Here is a 23,864-nt window from a genome sequence, read left to right as displayed (position 1 = left end):
ACTGGAGTTCAGTGTTCTGTCATCAGGCAGTGCTACACGCTGTTCTTAAAGGGGACCTGCAGATCTTTCTTTCCCTTTACTGACCACTAGGTGCTCTTCCACTCCCGGATGTCCTTGTTTCTCGCTATTCTGCTCGTGCTTTTCATTTTCATCTGGTAGATTTTCTTCTCTCTCTTGCTCAGCCTCCTCAAATTCATCTTCTCCCTGGTTGTTGGGGTCATCAGCAGGGTTCAAATCTTCCATGGCTGCCTTCTGTAATTTTCAGAAATGAATATTAAATACATATTTTTAATCTCACAGCCAAATTCCACTTCACTTGAAAGCTACCCTAGAGCACGAGCTCTATAGTAGAGCCAACTCCATACCCACTGAAACCAGCTGGAATCTCTACAGACATCAGGGGTCACTACATCAAAACCTAGTCAACAGAGAATTGTCAGTTCTGAAAGAAAGAGTACTGAACACACGCTAAGAGTACAGAACTGCATGCTAAAACCTGGAATGAAGCTGATGACTTATTTCACATCAGCTGCTGAACTCTGTTTACTGACTATCTGACAACTGACAATACCTAATAAGACCAGCTTAAAAAAAATACCTAAGAGTTTAATTAATGTACACAGCTCAAGAGCTGATGACATCTTTCATGATCAGTCTGTCCTATAATATTGACCTCATCTATGTTAACAGGAGCATGGAGGAAAAATCCCAAACACACACCAACACAGGCAGTCTTCATCACACTTTACCATTCAAAAAATGAGCATTTTATTACTGCCTTTTTTTTTCAAGAAAAGCGTTTCCAATATCTTTATAAATGACAATATAAAGTTCCTTTGAAATATCTGCTATACACATAAATTTGCTGAAGGCGAGGGGAGGAAAAATGATGCACTTTATGTTCTGCTACACCAAGTAAGATGGAACTTGGGGAAAGCACAGTACTGGATCTCCTGAAACTCTGTGAAATCCATATTATGGCTGCATTCAGCGCTGCAGTTATGTTCTCTTTCAAGAGCTCACACTTCTTCGATACTGAAAAGGTTTTGATTTAGTGATCACAGATTCCTGTGGGAAGACTCCAGCTGGTTTCAGTGGTTATTAAGTTGGCTCTCACCCTCTTATCTAATGATAAGAAAGAAAAAAATAGTCACCACTCTTTGACCACCAGTGAATTACTTGTTATTTTTTTGAATCCGATTTTCCCTGTTCAGCCCCAGCTAAGTCCAAATCCTTTATTCCACATAAAGCACAGATCAAAGGAATGTAGAAAAGCAACTTGCTTCCAACAAGAAAGCTCTTTTTTATTTCTTCGCAAATCAGTAACAGCAACTTTAAAGAGATCTCGAATGTAGCTTTAAACTGTGAAACTTGTCTTCCTAGCAGACCTCTGTTTCACCTTACTTTTGCAATGTATAATTATGTTAGATGAGACTTCTGGGTTTTCATTTCAGTAACAATTGCAATCCATAGCATCTTAATTCATACTCACTGATTCGTCAACCTGCTGATTTTCTACTTGATGTTCTGGTTCTTGCTGTTCATTTGCATTATTCTGATCGTCTTCACCTTCATCCTGGTGCTGGTTGTCACGTTCATAAGCTGACAAATTTTTGATATTATTATTGTATTACAGAAGTTTCTACTTAGCCCTTTTAAGAAACAGTCTCCTATATACTAGCTTCCATACGTGCTTTTAGCAGTAGGCAGCTTCTCCCTGAAGTGTTTACTAAACAGATAATGCCAACAGAATTATTTTACTGCTAGTAGGAAACTAACACTGGAAGATTATGCAATTTGAAGACAGACAAAATCATAGGCAGAGCCAGGAATGTAACAGAGACACAATCCTAGTGGCTTAATCAAAAGGGCGCTCTTCTTTTCAGGAATATGGATAGGATCTTTATTAACACCTGTATTTTAGTCAGTCAGTTCAGCCAGTGTTACTTGAGCTTGGGGTTTTAAACAGAGTTTGTATTTCATTTAAATCCAAACTGGATATTAAAATCTCACACGAAAGGCAGTTCAGAGGGAACCTATGAACATGGTAGGGGCATAAATGTTATCTTACCTGCTTCTTCTTCCTGAATACCTTGCTCTTCTTCCCCTTGTACAATGTCATGGTCCATGTTATCATAACGAGCCTGTTGACTGAGAAAAGTAAATGCAAATTCATCATTTCAGCTTCAAAAAGAATGTTTCTGCTTCAAGAAACAAACTACCCTACCTCATCTCTGCCTCTCCCAGCTCCTGCCAGAACGGGTTCCAGTCTAGCTCTCTATTAGCTGTCGTATTTTTGGATCACCTTTCCTGAAAGAAGGTGCTTTGCATAGAACCAATAGTCATTTGTTCCCCTGTACTAACTTCTGTACTTATATTTTGATATATACCAACAGGATCTCACTTGTATTTTTAAAACTCCTAAGCTAGCGTAGTCCATAATCAAAGCAAAATGCTATGAACTGGAACACGCACTCGAGACATCAGAAGCTTCTATAGTAAAAGGGAAAAAAACAAAACAACACCAAAATCCACCAAAAACCACCCTTAAAAATAGCAATCAGATTTATCCTTGGAAAGAAGGAAATGCGGCGCACTGTATTTATCTAGTTTCTGGGCAGTCCAGGTTTATAGCATTCAACCAGCCTCTTGTCAGTGGTTGTGTGGTGGAAGCCATGAAGCCCAGAGCCCAGACCATAACAAGCTTATGTAAAAGAATTTAACCTTAGCTGGTTTTTATAGAGTTTTTCCCCGTGTTCTGCCTCTTTCTGTAGCCGAAGCTCTTTTTCTTGAAGCTGCTGCTGCCTCAATAGCTGTGTTCGCAGTCTTTGCTGGTGCAGCGATTCCTGATGTTCTCTCAGCTGATCGGCCTCCTCCGCTCTTTGGGCTGCAAGGTGCTGCTGCTCCAGCTGTTGCTCATAGGCTGCCTTATATCTTTTTGTTACAGCTTTTGTTGGTGTTATCTGTCAGAGAAATGTTTTAGTCACAGTTTAATCCTAGATTCAATGATCAGAAGCAAGCATGCAGAAAACCTATAGCACCAAAAAGAAGAGGGAAAGTTACACTGATGCTACATGCAATCAAGAAAATTACAGACAAGATTTTTTGTTTATTTTTGTCTGTTTAAATTTATATTAATTTTTCACTGCGCAGACTTTGGAAGTTCTGACATGTTTGTGGAGAACATGGCTAAGAGGATAATGGACTTGGGGAAGCCATGCATTTCTTACACGTTAATAAAAAAAGCCAACATGTTACCGGATAGAAAAAGCTTTGAGGGCTGGCAATAAAGACAGTAAATAGGCTTCCATTGACTACGGGTAGTTTCAGTAGGGGCTGCTTGTGAGCCTTAAGTGAGACGCTGCACATTCTTTACAGCCAAATTGTAACTCTTCTTTCACAGCTTAACCTATCGCTGTTGTTCTAATCCGCTGCACCTGTTCAGCAATGACTTCTCATCCCACTGGAGTTGCACAGTTAATCTGCTAGGAGAGTAAGTGTTTACAAGGCCTAACGTGAGATCAGTAAAACGTATTTTCCATTGGAGATCCGATCTGGAACGTAAATCCAGGTTTCACTGGTTTTATTTAGAGCTGCACAGAGCGAGACTTGCCACTGCTCTGCACTGGTTTTCCCTGACTATTTTAGTCATATTCATCTTGTTGTTAAAATTCCCTTTTAAATGACGGCGAACCCTTGGATGGAAGCATTTACAGAAGGCAGCTATACCTGAAAAGGAAACTCTGCAATTTGCTGAGATGCATCAAATTAGTAAGGTGGGACATCTCTTCATCAAAGTGCTGAACAGACGTCCTTGGCAGCTCAGGATATTCTATGATTCGTGCTCATCACCTATCTTCTTTCCATCACCTACCACAGGCCTCAAATTTAAAGCATGAGATAGGATTCAACCTGACAGCTCTTTTCTTCCATCTGTTGCTTTTTATCAGCAGAATTAATGTTCATTAAGCTGCACTTGGCAAGCAGAGCAGTGAGCATGTGCTGAAGTTGAGCCTGAATCCTATGCATCTAAGTGCTTTGAATCCCAAATTTTCTATAAATATGACATTAGTTTTACCTAAAACCAGGTGAGTGCTCTGAATCCCAAGCTTTCTATAAGTATGATTTTATCTAGGAACAGGTGAATGCGATATAGGGCCAGCAATGATAAGAGATGCCTCCATTTCAACAGCAAATCTAATCAATTAGTAGGAAAGAGAAGTGCTCCATACCTCTGACTGAGAACGTTCACCCAACATGTTGGTTTCTTCTTCCTTCTGTTCCTGTTTCTTCCACTCGTGTTCTTCTGGTACTTGATCCTGTTCCTCTTCTAAGTGCTCAGGCTGACCTGCTTGCTCCATTTCTTCCTCCTCAAGTTCTTTTTTGTGTTCCTCTTCAACTTGATCAACATGTTGCTCATCATCCTCTCCAGCTTCTTGTTGCTCCTGAATGTTCAGTTCTTTGGCCTGCTGGCCCTCATTAGGCCTTCTTTGTAGATGAAAAGACTCAGCTCTGTCTTCTCTTTCCTGGGTATTTATTTCTTCTCTCTCTTTTGGTTTGTCATTCTGAAAAAACAAGCACAAGACTTTAAGGATTTCATATTTTCAACAGAGCTACAGACCAGATATGGATACCTTTATTCCAGCCTGCAGTAGCGGATCTGTAGTCAGGAGAGCCAAGTGCCTGCCTCAGAACAAACTACCCTTCCTGCCAAAAGGGATGAGTACCTGGCTCCTGGCTCTACATAGCTAAACAACTCGTTGCACAATAGCATCATAACAGGAGTTTAAGCCTCACTTTATTCTGAGGTGGAGTGAAACTATTACGATTTTGTATCTAAAAAGAATGCTCTGTGTTTTTATTTCCTGTTGGTTCTGCCAGTCAGTAACTCTAGTAAAACAAAAACACAACTGGCATTTTAACCTGTAGACTTTACTCACATCTTTGCCTTTTTTATCTTTGAGCATCAGGTAGTATGTCAATTTTAACTATACTGACTTCAAGTGTGCCCCTGAAACCTTATGAAATGCATGAAGAGAGAATTTCTTCAGAACTAAGCTAGAGCTTTTTATAACACATGAAATATCTAAAATGTTAGGGACAGCGTATTATTAAATTTCATATTTTTAGCAACTTCTGAAAACAGCTTACATAAAACAGTTTTAAAGGTCTTTGAACGTCATCTTGACCGTAGTTTTCTACTACTCAATCAAATTAAACTGTTCCTAACTACCTGATTCAAGAAGTGACAAACACGTATAATTATCCACACGCTTCTAATGGAAGCTGAGCACACAGCTAGTGTTTTGCTGAATGAGAACTATTTCCCATAGCTCCAGTCAGTGCTCTGTACCTCCTTAGGCTCTTCAGCCACAGCTTCGCGGTGTACTGGGAGGCTGCTGTGGGGAGACGGTGCCCGCACCTCTGGTTGCTCATTTGGTTGTTTCAACTTCTCAGACTGTCGGAAACTTGGCATTTTGTTCAGTGTGTCCTTCAGCTGTTTGTATTCCTCCACCTGGGACTAAAGTCAACACATTAATTACACCATGTCCCGATCAACAAAAAACAATTAAACTCTTTTAATAAAACAGTCACCCCTGAGTGAACTTGCTGGCAAGACATATGCTAGAAAAAGACTCGATATTCACATCAGAGCAAAGACTGGGGAGGAGCGGGGATGAGAGGTTTTAAGATTGGTTGTTTCCATGCGCTAAAGAGCATTGATTCATCACAATCTTTTCAGCCAAAGTGCACATGCATACAAAGATGCTGGAAAAATCCCCATGGGACAAAGACGAAGATTTGTTTTTTTCATGCCAAGCAGGAGAATTGTCAGAAGAGGATGATTCAGTTTTCTTGGTAGGCTAAAGCGAGGGAAATTAAGAGCACCACAACTTCTTTACCACTAGAAAGCAGTTCAGTTTTTTTGGAGCCAGGAGTTTATATACACATCGTGAAAACGCCAACTCCACAACACTTAGGCAGGTGTTAAAAAAGACAACAGTCAAGGTACACAACTGAGGCAAAGAAAGTCACAGAACACCTTTGGTGAAGAGCAAGAAAAAAAGGAAAAAGAAAAAAAAAGATGACAAAATGTAAATTTGTCTTCCTAAAATGCAACAGTAGGATGTTGTATTTTGGTTTGCAGTTTAACTCTGTACAAGATCAGAGTATTTTCAACAAGCTTTGAAGTCCAGCGTGAGAAGCAAGACTGGCACACCAGTCACTGTCTATACAGCAAAGAAGAACAGAGTAAAATTTTTGAGACGTAAGACTTATAAAAGCTGACCAACTGCACAGGCAAGAGGTGGTGCCCCGTGACAGGGTTTCTCTTTTGCTCCAGTGGAGGTGGTGGGAGTGTTTACTGTTTTGAAGTCAGAGGTGCATATTTCATAAGTCATTGAAGAGTTCAGGTTAGAACCGTTACGCTTTACACTCAGCACTGTGTGTGTCACTTTGTGTGTGTTACGTGGTATCATAGCAATCAATAGTACAGCAGACAGGCACGATGCATTGATGTACAATGCATGATACTCATACAAAACAATATCCACAGTGCTACGGATTGACATGATGCAATGCATAACAGCTCTCAAGCTAGACGCACCTCGAGGCATCTTCAAAAGACTATGGCATCCATTAAAACGGATGGGCCTAAAAGCAAAGCAAAGCAGAGTTCAAAGTAGTTACACTCATCATTCCAGAAGAGCACTGCTGTTCCCTGATTAGCTGCTGGAGAGGCCAGTAAGAAACTTTAGAGTAAAAAACAGTATTTACTTAACAAAAGACTAATACACAGATCTTTGATTTTTCTCCCCACTCACTGACCATGCAGAGAGACTACGACATGTGGATATTTAAACTGTGCACGTCTAGAATCAAAGTACTCCACCCCACCATACAAATCATTCTAAGCTGAACACTGCGATCCAAGGCCACAGCCTAAAAGGTATTAATGCTGGCAGACAGATGGGGTTTGTAAAAATATATGAAGGATCTGTCTGGCTGTTTGAGCTATGGGAAAGGACGAAGATCACAACGCCGTAAAGATTCAGATCACAAGTACCTTAGTGCTGTGTTAGCTACTGATATTTTATGTCTAGAATACACCTAGAAACAGCAGGGTAATTTACAGAGCTGTGTTTCTAAGCAATAATTCCTTGTGAACTTTCTGTATCTAGTTTGCAGGAAAAACTGCATGACTGTGCTGAACGCCTTCTGTTCTGAAAGGCTCTACAAGATCCTCCACTTGAACAAAGGTTCTCCATGAGAAATGCCACATTCTGATTGCAGATAGAAAGGCTGTGTGTGACACAGGTGTTCGAAATAAAGAACTGAATAAAAGCCAGAAGTAAGAGGAGCCTCCCTTTGGCTTTGGTGGACCTTACATCAGATCCTCAATCTGCTCTGGGTGAGTTTCTGATATAAGCAAATATGTACCATGTAACTAATAGGGCCAGTGGGAGGAGAGGTTACAATTAGCTTCCAGTATGTTTTAGTGCTGGAAATTAAGAATCTTCACATGTTTATTCTCTGAGGGGCTTTTCTGGTCTTTCCCTATCTTTTGAATATCTACATGTGACACACAAAACAAGCAGAACTCAAATAAACTCAGTCCTTTTAGTGCTACTCATGATTTTTTGGACCTTGAAAAACCCTCAAATGAAGAAAATTAGCCAAGAATAAGAGTATCTTCATGCTGCCTCATTACCTTCCCTCTGATCTTTCACCAAAGTCTTCCTTGCTCAAAATTTCCTTCCTTACTCCTAATTTCCGATCCCCTGTGACCTACGCAGGCTGTACAGCTGACTGAATTTGCCGTAGTCTAGCAAAGTTTGAGCTACGTGGACAGATCATTTGAAATTGGCATTTAAGACAATGCTGCCTTTTTTCTTTAAACAAAAACCTAATTTAGGTTTCATATGGCACTTGCATACTTCCATATATACCCGATCTCTGTAGCACTGATGTATGTAGCCTTCTAAACCTTCTAGTTGTACACAAAATGGAACTTCATGATATATCAATCCATCTGCATTGAGGTCTTTAAAAGTGATATAAGTGAATGTCAGAAAGTGAGACGTTAAACTATCAGAAGTTCTATCAGAGAAGACAGAGGAAGGTATTCTACAGCTCTTGTGAATGCAGAGGTACTTTTCTTACCAGTAATACATGCACTCTTGGGCCTACAAACAGAGCTTTGTGTTTTCTGACAGCCAGCTAAGCTGTTGCAGCTTCTTCTTAAAAGCAACCTTTTAACTCATGCATTTCTCTGCAGTGTGCAGCATGGTGCTACCTGCAAATTCCCCATGCGAAAGGCTACATGCAGAACGTTACAGTCAGCTGAACTAAGAGAAATGAGTTTTAAGGAAGGTTAGAGCTACTACAGGCTGCTTTCCTTTCTGACCTGTGCAGCAGCTAGTGCACTCTTGTGGTCTTCCAATGTCACTACAAGCTGGTTGTGCTGGGAGAGTAAATTCTTATGCTGTTGCTACACACAAAAAAAAAAAGAACATTACATGTTTCACAAAGTTCGTTCTAAAGGTAAATTAGGTAGCCTGGGGGGTTCTGAACTAAGAAGATAATTCAGTGTATTCCAAAATGAAAATACCGTGTTGGCATAACAGCATTTATTTATTTAACCTGGAATGCGTATTAAGCACAGAGAAAGTGAGCGTGCCAGGAAAGAAAATTTGAAGGCCAGAATTTATGTAACTAAAAATTGGAGTCGATTTCAATAAATGCTTGATAAAATAGAGCTGGGAAATGTTCTTTTTGGCAAACACACAGTTCATTACTTAAAGTCAAATTTCCAATTTCTATACTAAATACTTCTCTTCCAATTTAGTCTTTTTTAATTAGTTATTTTAAATGAGCATGTTCCTTAAATGCTGGTAGCAGAAGATGAGAAATCCAGTTTGGCTATATTCTTCTTTTGCCACAGTAGATAAATGCAGCTCTTTGTTATAGCCCATTTCTGGCTTGTTAAAACTTGAGAAATTTGTTCTTGTTGCCAATTGTTTTGACAGTTCTCCTTCAAAACAAAGCCTACCTTTACATCTTGTAACTGGGTATGAATGTCTTGGTGAGCTTTTCTCAACTGTCTGTTCTCCTCCCGTAAATTATACAAGGATTCTGTTTAAAAGAAACAAAATAGAGAGGTTAAACCCAGATTTATAATACTAAAGCACTGTAACATGACCTACAATTAATTCTAAACAACTCCTATAGTAAAACTGGATTAGAGTAATTGTAGGATTTGCTTACCTTACATCCCCCCCCCCCCCCCCCCCCCCCCCCCAAAGAACTTTACATTTTTAAGCAGAAAACTTAATATTTGGTTAAATTTTATTTTGGTGCACCCATTGTGCAACTGGAACTACGCGTTACTGTTCATTCTAGGGACTGCAGATGGCAAAATTCATTATGGTAATCTGAATCTTTAAAATGTAGAGAGGAAGACACCCTCTGCTCTTCCCTCTTCCCCCACATCACATCTGGTGAGTGAGTTTCGTTCTGTAGGACTACGCTATTATTTTGGAAAAGGTGCCCAGACGGCCAGCATACTTAAGCAGCACTACGTTCTGGGACCAGGGAGAGGGGCTTTTCTTCCCACTTGTTACATTATGGTGATGTGGAATATTGCAAGCAGACACAAGCAAGCTCTACTGACACGCCAAGCTGCTAGGCTGCAATCCAGCTCAGTCCAAGAGCTCACTGTATGACTTCACTGGTGTGGTGCCAAGGCAGAACTAATAAACACAGCCTCTGCCTGCAAAATACTGTGCAGACAAAACGGCAGACAGCTCCAAAACTAACTCGTGTTAGTGACACATGGCAGAAAGTGGCCAAAGGCCCTTGATGGGGAATGCCTCACCCTTTTGTTCTATGCTATTGTATAATTAGGATTGAAGAGTTCTGCAAACTGCAAGAAATCTCTGTAATAGGAAGGTGAATGCTAAGAGTAAAAAATTAATACTTCATCCCCTCAGTATACAGGTGCAACACGTTTCAGAGGAGCTGAGAAAGACAGAGAAAATTAGGTCTATGAGAAACAAAGTATGTAAACTGTCTTCATAAAAAGGCACATTTAGATCTCTGATAGAAGTGATAAAAATTCTTTAAAAACTTTTTTTTTGTAAACAAAAGGCAAAGAGGGAAACCTATTTCTCCAGGTTTTATATGAATCTTAGAACTAAAAATGTGAATGGTATGATAAACCAGCCTCTGACACTAATGGGCTTCTAAGTGATACATTTCTTACTACTTCCCTAATCTAGACAGGAACATGAGGCACAAATATGAAGAGCTTTCAGAAAGGCCACAGAAAATCATCAAGAAAATGTAACTTATCATAGGCATAGGCTGTACGTGAATGACCTGTTAGCGAGAACAGAGAAACTGCCTTTGTCTCGCATCACACAAACACGATGACAGACACACTTTAATATGGACAGCCAGCATATACCCTTCAGCTTAGAGATCTCCTGCTCTTTTTCCTGCTGCAGTTGTAAATATCTCTCCTTGTGATCACTGAATGTTCTGCTAAACTCTTCTCCTTGTTTTCGGTGATCTTCCTCAAGGTCAGCATGCTGTTTCTTTAGTTCTTCATGTTGACTCTGCAAATACCAAGTTGGACACCGGAACAGTTCTGTATTAGCGTATCCGCCTAATATTGTCTTTGGCACTTTATTTAATAAGTCCAGATGAATACGAAGCTTTCATAAAAGGAAGCTTATTATTCAAAGCATGCACACTGCAGATCCTTTCAAACACAAAATGATCTCTGTGATGAGTAGTCCCCTGTTCTAGGGCTACGTCACCTCACTCAGCAGTTGCACTGTCCCATGGGGAGCTGCTGAATGTGTCTAAGAAATTCCTTAGATGCCAAAATATGTAAAGTTTGATTAGTCACTGCTCCATGCAAGTAATTGCATTTGAGAAGATTAAATTATCCACTGGAAAGCCTGACTAGTAAAAACTGCAGTAAATCATCTTCCAACAGCACTGTTGTAAGAGGAAGGCACCATCAGTGTACTGACGTTCTGGAATGAATTTCCAGAAGCCACTGAGGCTGTAAACCCTTCAAACTGCAGGATACTGGTGTCCTGTGACACTGGTTATCTCAGTCACCTACCTTCAACATCTGGTGTTGTACACTCAGTGCACTGTATCGGCTATTTGAGTCTTGCTGTAAAAAGAAAACAAAACAGTATTCATCAGAACAATGTTGTCATTCTTCTAACCTCTGTACGTGCAGTTATTTAGCAGTTGCAAGCCAATGGACATAACTTCACAGGAAGCAAATTAAGCTCTCCGCTTGTTTTGACCATAACAAGTATACATATTTTGCACTTACTGCAGCAACTGTATTTTTAACGTATGTAACTCAGCTCACAAAGTCTTCCCACTTTCAACCTGAAGCGTCCATAAAATACTAGCTTATTCTCTTCTTATAAAGAGTTCTCTAGAAGTCTCTGGGTCCTTTACCAGGCACATCTTTCTTTCTTTCTGGCACTTGGTATCTAAAACGGGTTCATGATTATTTATTTTTATACTTTTCAGTTCAAAGACCATTTGTTAGAAAGTTGTTACTGTCCTTTTCCCTGCAGACTAAGCAATGAAAAGATTTCCAGTGCCTTCTCATTTGCCTGTGCACTTTAAAATAACATCATAATGTTTGAACTGCAATAATAAAAACAGGAGGATATTTCTTAGCTAATATCTTCCCAGAAAATTAATTTGTCTTATAAAATAAGAGGTAAAAATAATTAAGAATGGCAGAGCAGAAATGGAATAAGAGCTCCTTCAATTAGCACTTGTGAGACCTCTTCCTTTGAACAGCTATAATTGCAAAGCATTTCCTTTTTCTTGCAGCTCAAATAGCATCAAATATTAGCAAACTATTAAAAGCTGGTACTAGGAATGATGAGACTTACCCTTCCTTTATTTAGTGTTTCCTGTGCTTCTAGTTTATAAACAAGAAAATCTAAAACATAAAAGGAAAAATACTGATAAAAAAACCAAACATCTGCATTTAAATAGCATAACCATCTGTACATAAATTCTCTTAAGAGCTGAATATTCATGCAGTTACAATTTTCCAAGAGATCTTCAAGAACAGAAGAACTTAACAAAATGTTCAAATTTTGACCAAATATTTTCATTCAGAAAGAAATCATAAATAACAATGTATTTTAAATCTTTGTGTGAGATATAGGGGATATAGACTATGAGGTTCACATATAGAGGCTCAAGACTGTGGAAACAATTACATACATCACATGAGCTTTCTCAGCAGAGGCGCAGTAGCATTATTCAAAAGGAACAGGACATTTATAAACCGTGCATATTTGTATTACGATAAAGATATGTACTTCAGAAAGTTTGAAAGTCAACACTAAACTGAAGTACACCAAAAATTTCCGCTTTTCGCTTCTTTTCAGGACTTAAAAATGACGACTCACCTTTGCATACCTATGAGGCAGCTGTCCACCAGATGGCACCAGACAGCTATCAGAAGCTGCACACTAAGGTTTTTTTTAAATGCTCTTAACCTCTGCTAAAGTAGTTGTTTGAATTCAGTGGCTGAGTCATCGGATTTAGAAATAATGCAGACTTTACTCTGAGAATTACAGTGAATTTACAACTACAAAAGACTTAGAGAAAACTCAAACCTTTGCATTCTGCTAAAGTTTCATTGAGGGCAGATGTTAAGAAAAAAAGTAAGAAATAAAAATGTAGTACGAAATGTGTGAATATTTCTGTCACACACATCGGGAACTTAATTTTAAATCAGAAAAAGGTATGCAAGCATGTGTTTACCTTTAAGTAAATCAGAGTGAATCAGTTTAACTGAATCAGACTAATTTCACATTGGAATGCAGGAAAAGATCCTATGTTTTGGTTACAAGGTTCAACACTTCATTATGCTGTAACAGGATTTACACGTGCCCATACTCCATATACATTTTTGTTGTAGGTATATCCATATACATGCTTCCTGTGCATACTGTGCCATGTTGTAGTGATCTGTAAAGAGCACTAAAAATGTATTCCACAGATCTGCCAAGGTGGTCCTCCTAATGTGTTTTTTATTTTATTTTTAATATATTGACAACTCATTTAAAATTGAACAATACACATCTAAAGTTACTATTTTTCAATAGTCTATTTATCATAGATATCAAGGTGAAAATATTTTACCTTCTTTTGCTTTCTTATGTTCAAGCCTTTCTTTTTGCAATGATTTTTCTAATCTTGATCTGTGTTCATATACAACTGAAAAGACAGATTTTGTACACAGTTAATTCTAAAAGCAGGATATTTAAAAACATATAAAAATCCCCACCTCCCAGAACACCCAAAGAAAAAAAATGTACCCAGAAAATACAAGCAGAATGAGGTCATAAGGTTAAGGGCTGCTTACATCTTTTTTTTTTTGGATGTGATATTGGTTCTGAATTTTTTGTTATTTCTATTGCATTACAGGTTACAGTTACTGCATTCTATCCTTGGTGGAGAGTCTGCTATGGTTGTTCTACACGAAACCTACCAAACCGTCGCTCCTTCTAGGGTATGTGTGTACACATTTTCCCATGCTTTCCTTCTCTTCTGCCTTCTTTGTAAAGAGACAGGAGATAGAGCAGGAAGAACAAAATAAGCCATCTGAAGGGCTAGCATAGCTAAAATAAAAAAATAACCAGATCCCATGACGCTTCTCCGTAAGGCTTGGGTATCAGAGACTGCTAGTCATGGATCATTTCAGTTTGAGAACAAAATTTAATCTTCACTGATTTTTAACTCCATTTATGCGTTTCCTTTGAGTCAAACTACCCACACAATATTCTGGAGATGAAGAAGCGGTCTGTCTGCAGTGCTTCAGGCAAAGAGCAACAAGCTGAGCTTTGAGGCACAGCTTTCAGAGCACATCCCACAAAACCCTCGACAGGCCAGGCAAAGGCAGGCATGCACGCAGGGTGCCAGCATGTCCTCCACGGGGGGGCGTCTGCTAGGAAGAATCGCATGCCCTCTCTAGGAAGGGTGTCCTGATGTCTTTGATAAGCTCTTTTAAAGCCAAGATTGTGTGAACACCTGCATGTAATCCAGATAAAAATGAATTGACATCTGGTTTTACCTGCCAAAAGGGTTTTGCTTTAAGAATTTATCTGTTTGTTGTACCCACACGTACTTCGGATGTGCCGTATCCCCTGGCAGAGGGTTCCACCACTTTAGGTACATGCTGAGCAGCTCTTCAGGCAGTACGTGCTTTGGACGGTGTGTTTTGGATGTGTCTCAACAGACAGTGAACATCAGACCCTATTTATCCTTTCCTCACCACTCACTAGACAGAAGGATCATTATCTAAAATAGCCAACCTTGCAGCAACAATATTAATTAGAACTCTTACAAATACATAATTGGATTTGCTAAACCTCAGTTTGACACCAGCACCTTTCACTGTTTTAATTTTAATTTGCACTCTTGCACCAAAGAGCTGTTACACAAATTAAAGGAACGTGATTTTTTTCCTTCAAAACTAGGAAACATTCCCTGAGAATTAAACCATTGGTGTGCGTAAGCCTTCAACAGGAAGTCTCGAACAAAGATTTGTATCTTGGCAGCCACAGAAAACTCCTCGTACACCTTAAAAAGTGTTCTCAATTCCCCCAAGCCACATTCTGCAGGCTCTTTAGCTACTGGCTTATCTCGAAATGTTTACAGTTTGGCTTAGGTGACAAGGATTGATTAGCAATCCCGCCTCTATCCCTGCTTTGCTATTTATCATCTAAAGTCAAGGGCATCAGTCAAGATGAACTAATGTATCAACATCCTCTGCAACAAAACAAGCATTTAATGAACACTCACAAAGTCGCCAGCAAGTAAGTTTCCAGAGAAGAAGAAAAGATGGCAGCACTACAGTAATGGTTTTATCTAGGCACCGAAGATGGTGAATGCTGAATCACATTGCAAAAGGAGCAGCGGTTGTAGCATAGCAACTCAGGAGAGAAATGAAAATCCATAATGGTTTTCCCCTCCCACGCCATTAGGAGTGGAAAGAGGCTTTTTGGCAAGCAGACGGAGCCACAAACGGATTCTGAGGTAACGTTTCTTGTTGCACTTCTTTGCCCGCAGGCGACCTTCCGCAGCTCCTCCTGGGGTTTTAACAAGTGGGGAACTCACAACAAAGCCAGCACGGTGAGGGCCGGAAGAAAGGAGAAGAGGGATGCGATGCTTTAGCTTTCAGGGACCACAGTGCTCTGTAACTTCCGCATCCAATTTTGGCTCTGCTGAGCTCTGGCTTTGCTGCCCTCACCCAGCACTTGGTGTCATCGGTGCCCCTCCTGGGCAGCACATCCTCACTGCCACCTCGTGTGTGGCAGCCCCTGAAAGCCTGGGATACAGCCTGCAGCATCCTGATGCAAGTCTCTCAGCCGGCCAAAAAGCAACCAAGGAGGAGGGTAAGAAAGATGTCCTCCCACCTCTCTTCCCACCTAGTTAATGTGCTGGTCGAAACATGTTCTGCAACATTTTTTCCTCTAATAAAAACCCATAACATGCAACATTAGGAATGATTTTTAAGAAAGCATAGCTGCCATATTTTCTCACTGGCTCTTTTTGGGAGTAGGTCAGAGGTCAGATTTCATACAGATTGGAGTTTATCTGCCATTAATGTACATGGTTCCTACCAGTAAGGAACTTCCTAGGCAAGAGTCCAAAGGCTTGTTGCTGTAGCAGGGGATTTCTTTCTCCACTACCACCATGGATACACTTGAGCAAGAATTTCAAATATATATATGTATTGAAAAACATGTTTTCTATTACAGATTTCCCATCCAGGATATGGAAACTGTATAAGGAAAAGGATAAATTCCTGGCAGTGCGATGCACAGACACAGCACTTAAACATCTTTGTCACAGGGTAAGTTCCCCCACCCCTAATCTCCTACTAAGCTTTGCACAAATAACTGTACTTTGTTGACATGTTATATTCAATAGAACGGTACAAAACAAAGGGAGAAACATGATAATTTAATGTTAATATGCACTATTCCCAAACCAAAATAATGGCAGGTATCGTGCCTAGGGGACCTATATAGTGTCACCTATGTGAGCGAACAAAACACAACAGGAATGCACAGAAAGGCGATCCAGCCTCAAAGAGCAGGGCCCAGAAACAGAACCAGTAAAATCACAGCTAGTTCAGGCACCCTCTGGCTCAATAAGCAGACACCTAACAGTTCTTGAGTTAAGGTTTGAGAGCTTTACCAAGCAGAAAGGAAAGTGGAGGAGCAGGTAGCAGGGGAGGAGGGGAAGCTTCTCAGCAGATTGCATCACCGCGTCCATGGCTGAACGTTAATTGCAACACCGGAGTCAAGTTATCTGATGAAAGCAAGTTTATTTAACAGTCGTAGTTAGCTCACTTGGCTTTGCATCTCTAAGCAGTTAAACTATTAGATAAAATAAGCCATTATAACACACAAAAGAAAGTATTTCTGGTTTTACATTATCAGCGACTCTGCAGCTGTGTTACTTTGGCATTTTGGTCTGTCTGAAGCATACCCAAAAGAGTCCCGAGCACCCCAACACCCATCTTACATACTGGAAAATTAAGAACATACTGGAACTTAAATGTACACAATGGCAGGAGTTTCACAAGTGCAGTGTTACTGTTTCTTGAGTAATTCTGCAATCCTTCTCTGAGCTCACAGTAATACCATCTTTGGTTTAAAACCAGCAGATTTCAGTAGTCTTGGCAACATTCAGTGTTATTTTGTCTCGGACTGGGGCAGAGTTGAACTGAAGCGGCAGAGCACGGCCTACCACACCAGCACTTCTCTGGTAACACTATGAAGGGTTGTAGAACACAGACTTGTTACAGAAATACAGTTACATCCACTGCAAAGAAAGCCATTTAAGTTGTGAACCCATGCAAATAGCTTTCCTGTTCGGAGAAAAACATTTCTATTAGGCAAGTAATCCCTTCTAGAATAGATTTTCTAGTCCAATGATGATTAAATTTTGATCTCAGAAGAGATTTCTTGACTCATCTGATGCTAATGTTTCATGCTGGGAGAACACATTAGCATAGCACGACCTGCTCTCCCAGCTCCAAGCTCTGCATGCCATTAAGTCAGCGAATCTGCCTTCAAACTGGAAGATCTCCTGTCACCACTGACAATCCAACCAGTGCAACCCCTACTGGACACAGGATGCACTCCACCTACTTGAAAGGCTTATTTGAGAGGTTCTTCACAATAAATCAGTATTCCAGTGACACTGCAAACATCTAAGAAAAATAAAGCTGAAGAAACATTCCCACAGTAAAGAGTAGGAAAGCTGTATTTTAAGTAAAGTGCAAGAAAACAGCATTACAGAAACCATATAGTTACAATATATTGAACAAAATATTGAAGCTATTTCATATTTTATGCCCTTTAAAATTTCTGTTTTGAATTCATATAAAAAGAACAGAAATAGAAGCCAAGATAACACAAAGCTGATCGTGCATGAAAAACAAACTGTCTTCTGGCTTAATTAAGGAACAGCTTTGTATACAGGCAGGAGTGGGCTGCTCTCATTCTGTTCACTGAAAACCCCAACTAGCACTGCAGACAGTATCACATTTATGTTCACTTTAAAACAAAGTCCTACACTCTTCAGTTTTCACACGTAAAGAACCAGATAACAGCTTTGTCACATTACAACCAGTTATAACAAAGGAACAGGCAAGAAAATCCACTGCTTTTAAAAGATCCCCCCACCAAAAAAAGCCTACCAATTAAAGTAGGGCTGTTCCTCTAGCTCAGTCAGCTCTCCTACATTAAACTAGAACTGGAGAATGGGACTTGAGCAAATTATGCAGCTTTGTGCTGCGTTAGGAGGCATTTATGTCAAAGTTAAAAAATCTACCGGATAAAACCTACCCGAAGATAATGCAGAACTGAAGACTTGCATTTTTATGCAACTTTTTTTCTAATCTTGCAACACTGGCATCCTTTCCAGGTAAGTTAGATTGTATCTGAAAAAAGAGGGTAGTGGAGGAAGTACCTGTATCCTGCTGGTCCCTACCACAAAGAGCACCAGGAGCCTATTACAGCTCACAGCTGACTCTTACCCAAAGCTGTGAGATTCCTTCCAGCACTACGAAATCCCACTCGGTCCCTGGGGTGTTGACAGGGACAATGATCACTGATGCTCTCTGTGGAACATGCCCTACATCAAAGGGTTTGTACGAAGCTCTGCAATGTTGAGTGTGGAAACAGATTAAAAAAAGATATCAGAACTCATCATGATAGCATCATGATAGAACTTCAAAACCGACTCTGGAATGTGTGCAGAGGTCAGATAAGCATATAAGAAGTTTTATTTGCTTTATCGAACCTTCAGCCTTGCATCTTCAAATAGAAAAGGAAAACCTGAAGCACGGCACAGAAGCGTTGCAGATCTTAAAAGTTTGCTTGCCTGTAGCTGTGGAATGGGGGAATTCAGCATGCTAACGCAGTTCATCCCAGAAACACATGCTTATGTTTCTAAGAAATAGTTTTGGCTTCTATTTGTTTATCAGAATGATGCAAAAATTAATTTCTAAACTGGAGTAAATATCTAAATTTAATAGAATCCTATTTCACCCTCCGTTATGTACTGTCTTCTTTCTTAGAAGTTAAGACCACCTCTAGGAAACAACAGGTTTATAAACAAATTGCAAGTAAAACAAAACGATGAGGTGGGATTTGGGGAGGTATTTATCATGTTGAAGCAGTGAACTGGAGTAGGTGCTGCTCAAAACAGAAGTTTGAGAAGGAGCATTAAATGTGATTTAATGTTTAATGCTTGCTGGGCTTCAACCATGACTTATTTGGAAATAGATCACATTTTCCACCCCAGAAGAGATTTCCTGCACACTCCACCACCGATTTCTTCCAGCCTCTGGTGCCGCCCGTGGTCGGATTACCATCTCACCCTGCATGTGGCATTTCCTATCCACCTGCCTATGCTGAAGTGGTTTTTAATTTGTTTGGTTTTGTTTGCTTTTTTTTTTTTTTACAGTGACACATGCAAATAGTTCAGACAAAACCTGTTTAGTGATTTTAGACTTAGATGCTTAATTCTATTTTTATGATTGTATTTAAAACACATCCTTCTGTCAGACACAGGTACATGGCTGTTCAACTCCTTGGCTGGCGAGTGGCCTGAATGCTGCTTACGTTATCCTTTAAACTACACAGGGTGCTTAGCAAATTTCCTTCTAACAGGATTCCACTCCCCTTTTTATTTATTTTCCTCTCTCCGTTCTCCTGCCCTTTGTGTCACAACACACAGGCTCATTTTGTAGAAACACACAAACATGCAGAAGGGCTGCCGCGACAACTTTCCTTCTCGTTTCTGAACGTCTGGGGCTGCTCACCTCTTGGCTCCAGGAAACAAGGGCCTGTTCCTTCTCTCAAAAATTGTTTTAGAGCTCTTCCAACTTTCTGAAGAAGTCCAGTGACTCTATCTACATGCTGCTAAGATTGTATTTTTCCATATATATAAACTTTTTTCAGGTATATACATTCAGATACTAGTATAAAATTGGCATTGAAGAACAAAGTGTGTAGATTACTTCACATATACATTCTAACGGTCTGTCCCCACTGAAACCAACATTTGCACTTTTATCTTTAAAAAGTACGGCAAAAATTGATGCAATAGCTACAGTTATCAACTTACAAAACTGCTAAACCGCTTCCTTAAAGTTGTTCAAGGGAGCTGTAACATAGGGGTCTTGGAGTCAGCTTCAGTCGTACATTTCAAAAAGCTGCATACGGAAATCAATAGTTTAAGGTCGTGGTTTATTTTTTTTATTTTTTTTTTTAAACAGATCACTATCAAACCTTACAATATACATCTGAGCATGACAGATTGACTGAAACACTGAAAACGTCATTATTCAGCGTGGTGGCACGAATAGGGATAGGCTGCCTACCGTGCCCTCCAGGAGGGCAAGCAGGCCACGCTTCTCTCAGCATCTCCGTAATTATCCCTGGAAATGACTGCCAAGCTCGGGATCTGAGTCACCTCTAGGAAATAAGATACTAGGCTAATTTTGGATACCTTGGAGGAAAGAAAATAAACTGCAAAGGAAGAGGCGGAATAGTTGAAGTTTCTTTAATTTCTTAATTAGAGACATAGTGGAAAAATCTCAGGAAGTTTGGGTTATGCTAGATCACCAGAAAAAGAACAGAACTACATCCATCACAGAAGACTTTTTTAAACAAAGAACAGCATCCAAACAGGCTGTATTCCCTACGTGCTTACCTCAGGCTCCAGTACAACGAGAAATTCATACCCCTGACTCATTAAAAAAAAAGTCACCCAATAAAAGATTCTGCCTTAATTACTGAAAAAACAGAGTACACAGAACTATTAATCTGAATTATTTAGCTTTCATTACAATAAAACCTCAAAATAGCACCTGACTTTTCAGCAGGGCAGATTTAATTACTTTTTGCTATGCAAAGATCCTATTCCAAAATGAGCAAAGCGAACTATACTAACCACAAATTGCTGACGAGATCCTCACGACTGTGTAAGAGATGCTACAATGCATACCCAAATCAGAGGGCGGGTGGAAACTTTATTCCTGCAGAAGCCCCACCTAGAGACACCGGGCATCCTGCCAGCCAAAACAGGCAGTCCGGTGACACAATGTGTCTGGAACGTTTTATTTAAGGCATAAGAATCTTACAATCTTAACTGAACCCCTCCAGCAGTACCTAACTCTGACATTAACTGTAAAAATACTGTCGGTGCAACTGCAGGGTCACAGCCACCCCCAAACTCCTCCCGCATCGCCTGCTTAGCGCAGCCAGCCACCACTTGACCTGTGCTGGGGACTACAGGACTCGGGCTCAGTTTGCAGCTGCAAGCATCAGGTTGAGGCTGTGGCATCCACTGCTTCTCTACGGGTCTCCCTCACCAAAGCTGGAGATGTTTTAGGTGATGCAGAAGCTCCTGTCAAACTTCACCTGCTAGGACCAAATGACAGAAGGTGACTGTTGAAAACGTCACTATGTAAACCCTCGAAAGCACTGACACAGCTTGTCTCCCTCCTCTCTCAGCTCTGAAATGTTCACAGATCCAGACAGATCCATCACTCACAAGCTTGAAAAGGCTTCAATTGTAATCAGCAACACCGAGTTTCAGGATACTGGCTCTATCTCATACTGCCCAGCATTCATCCAGGCTACATGCTCTGTGATCTGCACACCAGATCCCAAGCAGATGTAAAGTTGCAGCACCAGTATAAATTCATCCAGGAAGTATTATGCCCATAAGGGAAGCGATTTCAGGGCATTCAGGAATGTATTACAGAAGAAAAAAAATCACCGCCACCACACAGAACTATAACTGTGGGCATTTTCTCAATTTGCTTTTTCCAGTCTTGGAATTCAGCTGCCCAGACCTATCCACTCCATGTCGAGAAGGAACAAGGCAGCTCCCTGGGTTACAGAACTCAAGCTCCAGCACCTTTTCTGTACTCAGAGTATGAAGAAATACTGGTAACTCCAGGTAACCTTAAATCTACAGGTCTTTTGTCTTCAAAACAGACACATACATATTTAGATTGGTTTTAAACATGCACAAGCATAGCACTTAGAATAAGGGGCAGGATACCGCAGTGGTAGCAGAACAAGGGATGCCTTCTTTGCTATTTAGCGTGGTACCGATGCAGAAGACTCGCTTTAGCAGGTGCACGTTGCCCTCAACATCAGCAAGTTCGAAATACAGGCACTGGAGTCTTACTTAGCACGCAAGACAAATTGCCTTAAGTTTGCACACACGTTAAAGGTTGCTCTGCACTTTTTATCAGTTTGAACCATTTCCGAAAACTGTAGGGGACCGTCTTATAGCATTAGGTACAATCTGACACTAACGGGATTCACGGGACTTCAGGCTGCTGTCACAGGGAACAATCACACCACGCAGGAGCTGCACGGGCACCGTTCTACTTGGACAATGCACATGAAGAACAAACTGTTGGAAGTAATTAGTTCTAGCTCAGCCACCTTGAAGGAACAAGTTTAAATACAGTACTATAAAAAGGGGTGAAAGAGTGAAGAACATCTATGTGTTTAAGTATTTCACTACAAACAGCTTGGAAATCTATCATCCGGTATGGTGACACATTATGCAAGTCTCTGCACACCGAGCTGCCATACATCTGGTGAAGTTTTATCGGGTCACCTCCAAGGAGGGGCCTCAGTTTAGGACAAACAGCACAAGAGGCCCAGAGGAATTCTCCATTTGCTGCTCAGGTGAAGCTTTCTAGCACTGGATGGAATAGTTTTGAGGAAATCCAGACGCTGTCTACAACAGCGTATGCTCTCAAATCGCAAGTCCAGAGCCCCTGCTGGGTTGCCTCACACAGCCTCAGCCTGCAGAGATTGCCTGAAGCCATCAGACACATTTAGACTCTAAGAGAGCAGGAAAATAAGGGAACAAAAGACACGAAATGTATGCAGTTATTAGGATTAGGGATTAGAACAGATGAAACAGATTAAAACAGTACACAAGGAATTACCTAATACCCAGAGGATGAGAAGACAGAAGTTGCAAAGGCTGGTAAATAAACAAATAAATACTGTAGATACATTAAATCTTGAAGCAAAGATATAATTGGGTTTGTCTACAGCTGGCAGTGCAGATCTGTTTCTAGCAACTGAAGTCCGTTCCAGTAAGCCAGTAGCTTAAGACTTAGTCTGACACATCTTTGCGGGAGGTGAACAGTATCAAGTTTTGTTTTTAATCATTTTAAGGAATATTAAGTAAGATTATCTTCATGTTTCAAACACATAATGCTCAGAGAATGAGACTAAAATAATCAGCTTACTGGGGAGATCCGCTTCTCTGTGAAATACCTGCCAGAAAACAATGACTTTAAGATAACAATGACTAAGTTTTCTTAGCAGTCACGAGATTTGTGTCATCTCAAAATCTTGCCTCTGGCACTCCCCTGGTTACTTACAGAAGCAGCATTGCTTTCTCCTTGCCCATCAGGGCTTTGTTAAGAGATGATAATGCTGAAGTTTGACGTTCTCTTTCACGAAGTGCCCTGGAAGCCTAGCTTTCAAATACGAGAACTGCTACAACATGAGCTGGGCTAAAGATCCAGCCTTTCCAACCGGTAATTCTTCTGCTTCCCAAGTCAATCATTGCTCAAACGGCAAACTGATCTTATTTCAAGAGGCACAAATACTTCTCAGCCCAGTACCTTAAGTTGTGAGCTCCACAGAAAGCACAGCTCCCTACGACAACCATCGTATGCCCCATTCTTCAGATCAGCACACGAGCTAAATGATTTTGACACCGTTTCCATCACCGTTTTTTCAGTGATCTGTACCTTCTGCCATGGTAGGTTGTGGTGCTGCTTTTGCCCAAGCGTGCAGAAGATTCAGCCTGCTTCACATGCTGCATTTGAACAAAGCAAGACCGTGAAAAAGATTAAAATCTAAAAAGACTGGCTTTTCAAGCAAAAAACAGAAAACACTGCTCATTCAGGCATAAACAACTGGCAAGTACTGAAAGGGAGGTTCCTATTACATAGCGCAGATGAAAAACCTGAAAAACTACACAGAGAGAAAACAGCAGATAGCAGGAAGTTTCAGGGAGGCTACACTCCAAGCTACATCCGAGGAGCCTTCTCAAGATTTTGGGCAGACCAAAGGCTTTCAAGCCTAAAACTCTGGCACCGAACTCCGACTGGATATACAAACCTAGGAGTCACCTACACTCCCTTAAGCATTTCCCAAACTGACTCAAATTTCACCCGCAAGCCCTAACAGTGTTCCTCTGTGCACAATCAGGAAAGCAGCTACCCT

General features: G+C 40.5%; 1 protein-coding gene and 1 long non-coding RNA gene across 4 annotated transcripts in view; both read right to left on the bottom strand.

Moving 5' to 3' along the window:
- Nucleotides 1-23,864, bottom strand: part of GOLIM4 (golgi integral membrane protein 4) — a 32,467-nt gene that overhangs the window by 5,020 nt on the left and 3,583 nt on the right. The window contains exons 2-13 of one of the 2 annotated variants that reach the window (XM_035557151.2): nt 13,207-13,281; nt 11,940-11,989; nt 11,138-11,191; nt 10,469-10,619; nt 9,053-9,135; nt 8,408-8,491; nt 5,354-5,521; nt 4,233-4,565; nt 2,725-2,963; nt 2,072-2,151; nt 1,493-1,602; nt 85-252 (exon numbers count right to left, since the gene is read on the bottom strand). In XM_035557151.2, coding sequence (XP_035413044.1) covers nt 85-252; nt 1,493-1,602; nt 2,072-2,151; nt 2,725-2,963; nt 4,233-4,565; nt 5,354-5,521; nt 8,408-8,491; nt 9,053-9,135; nt 10,469-10,619; nt 11,138-11,191; nt 11,940-11,989; nt 13,207-13,281 — 1,595 coding nt within the window. The remainder of the gene's footprint in view (nt 1-84; nt 253-1,492; nt 1,603-2,071; nt 2,152-2,724; nt 2,964-4,232; nt 4,566-5,353; nt 5,522-8,407; nt 8,492-9,052; nt 9,136-10,468; nt 10,620-11,137; nt 11,192-11,939; nt 11,990-13,206; nt 13,282-23,864) is intronic. The other variant, XM_035557152.2, reaches the window with a different exon arrangement.
- Nucleotides 16,465-19,813, bottom strand: LOC118253112 (uncharacterized). 2 transcript variants are annotated; one of them, XR_004780332.2, is made up of 4 exons: nt 19,714-19,813; nt 18,119-18,242; nt 17,928-18,022; nt 16,465-17,305 (listed from the first exon to the last, which is right to left on the bottom strand). It is a non-coding gene; the product is annotated as an uncharacterized LOC118253112 (long non-coding RNA). The 2 variants fall into 2 exon arrangements; XR_004780333.2 differs by having other exon boundaries at nt 16,466-17,290; nt 19,714-19,812.

The sequence above is a fragment of the Cygnus atratus genome, chromosome 9 (genome assembly GCF_013377495.2).
Source record: "Cygnus atratus isolate AKBS03 ecotype Queensland, Australia chromosome 9, CAtr_DNAZoo_HiC_assembly, whole genome shotgun sequence".
Taxonomy (NCBI): Eukaryota; Metazoa; Chordata; class Aves; order Anseriformes; family Anatidae; genus Cygnus; species Cygnus atratus.
The sequence above is the reverse complement of the archived record's forward strand: the minus strand, read 5'-3'. Positions and strand labels throughout refer to the sequence as shown.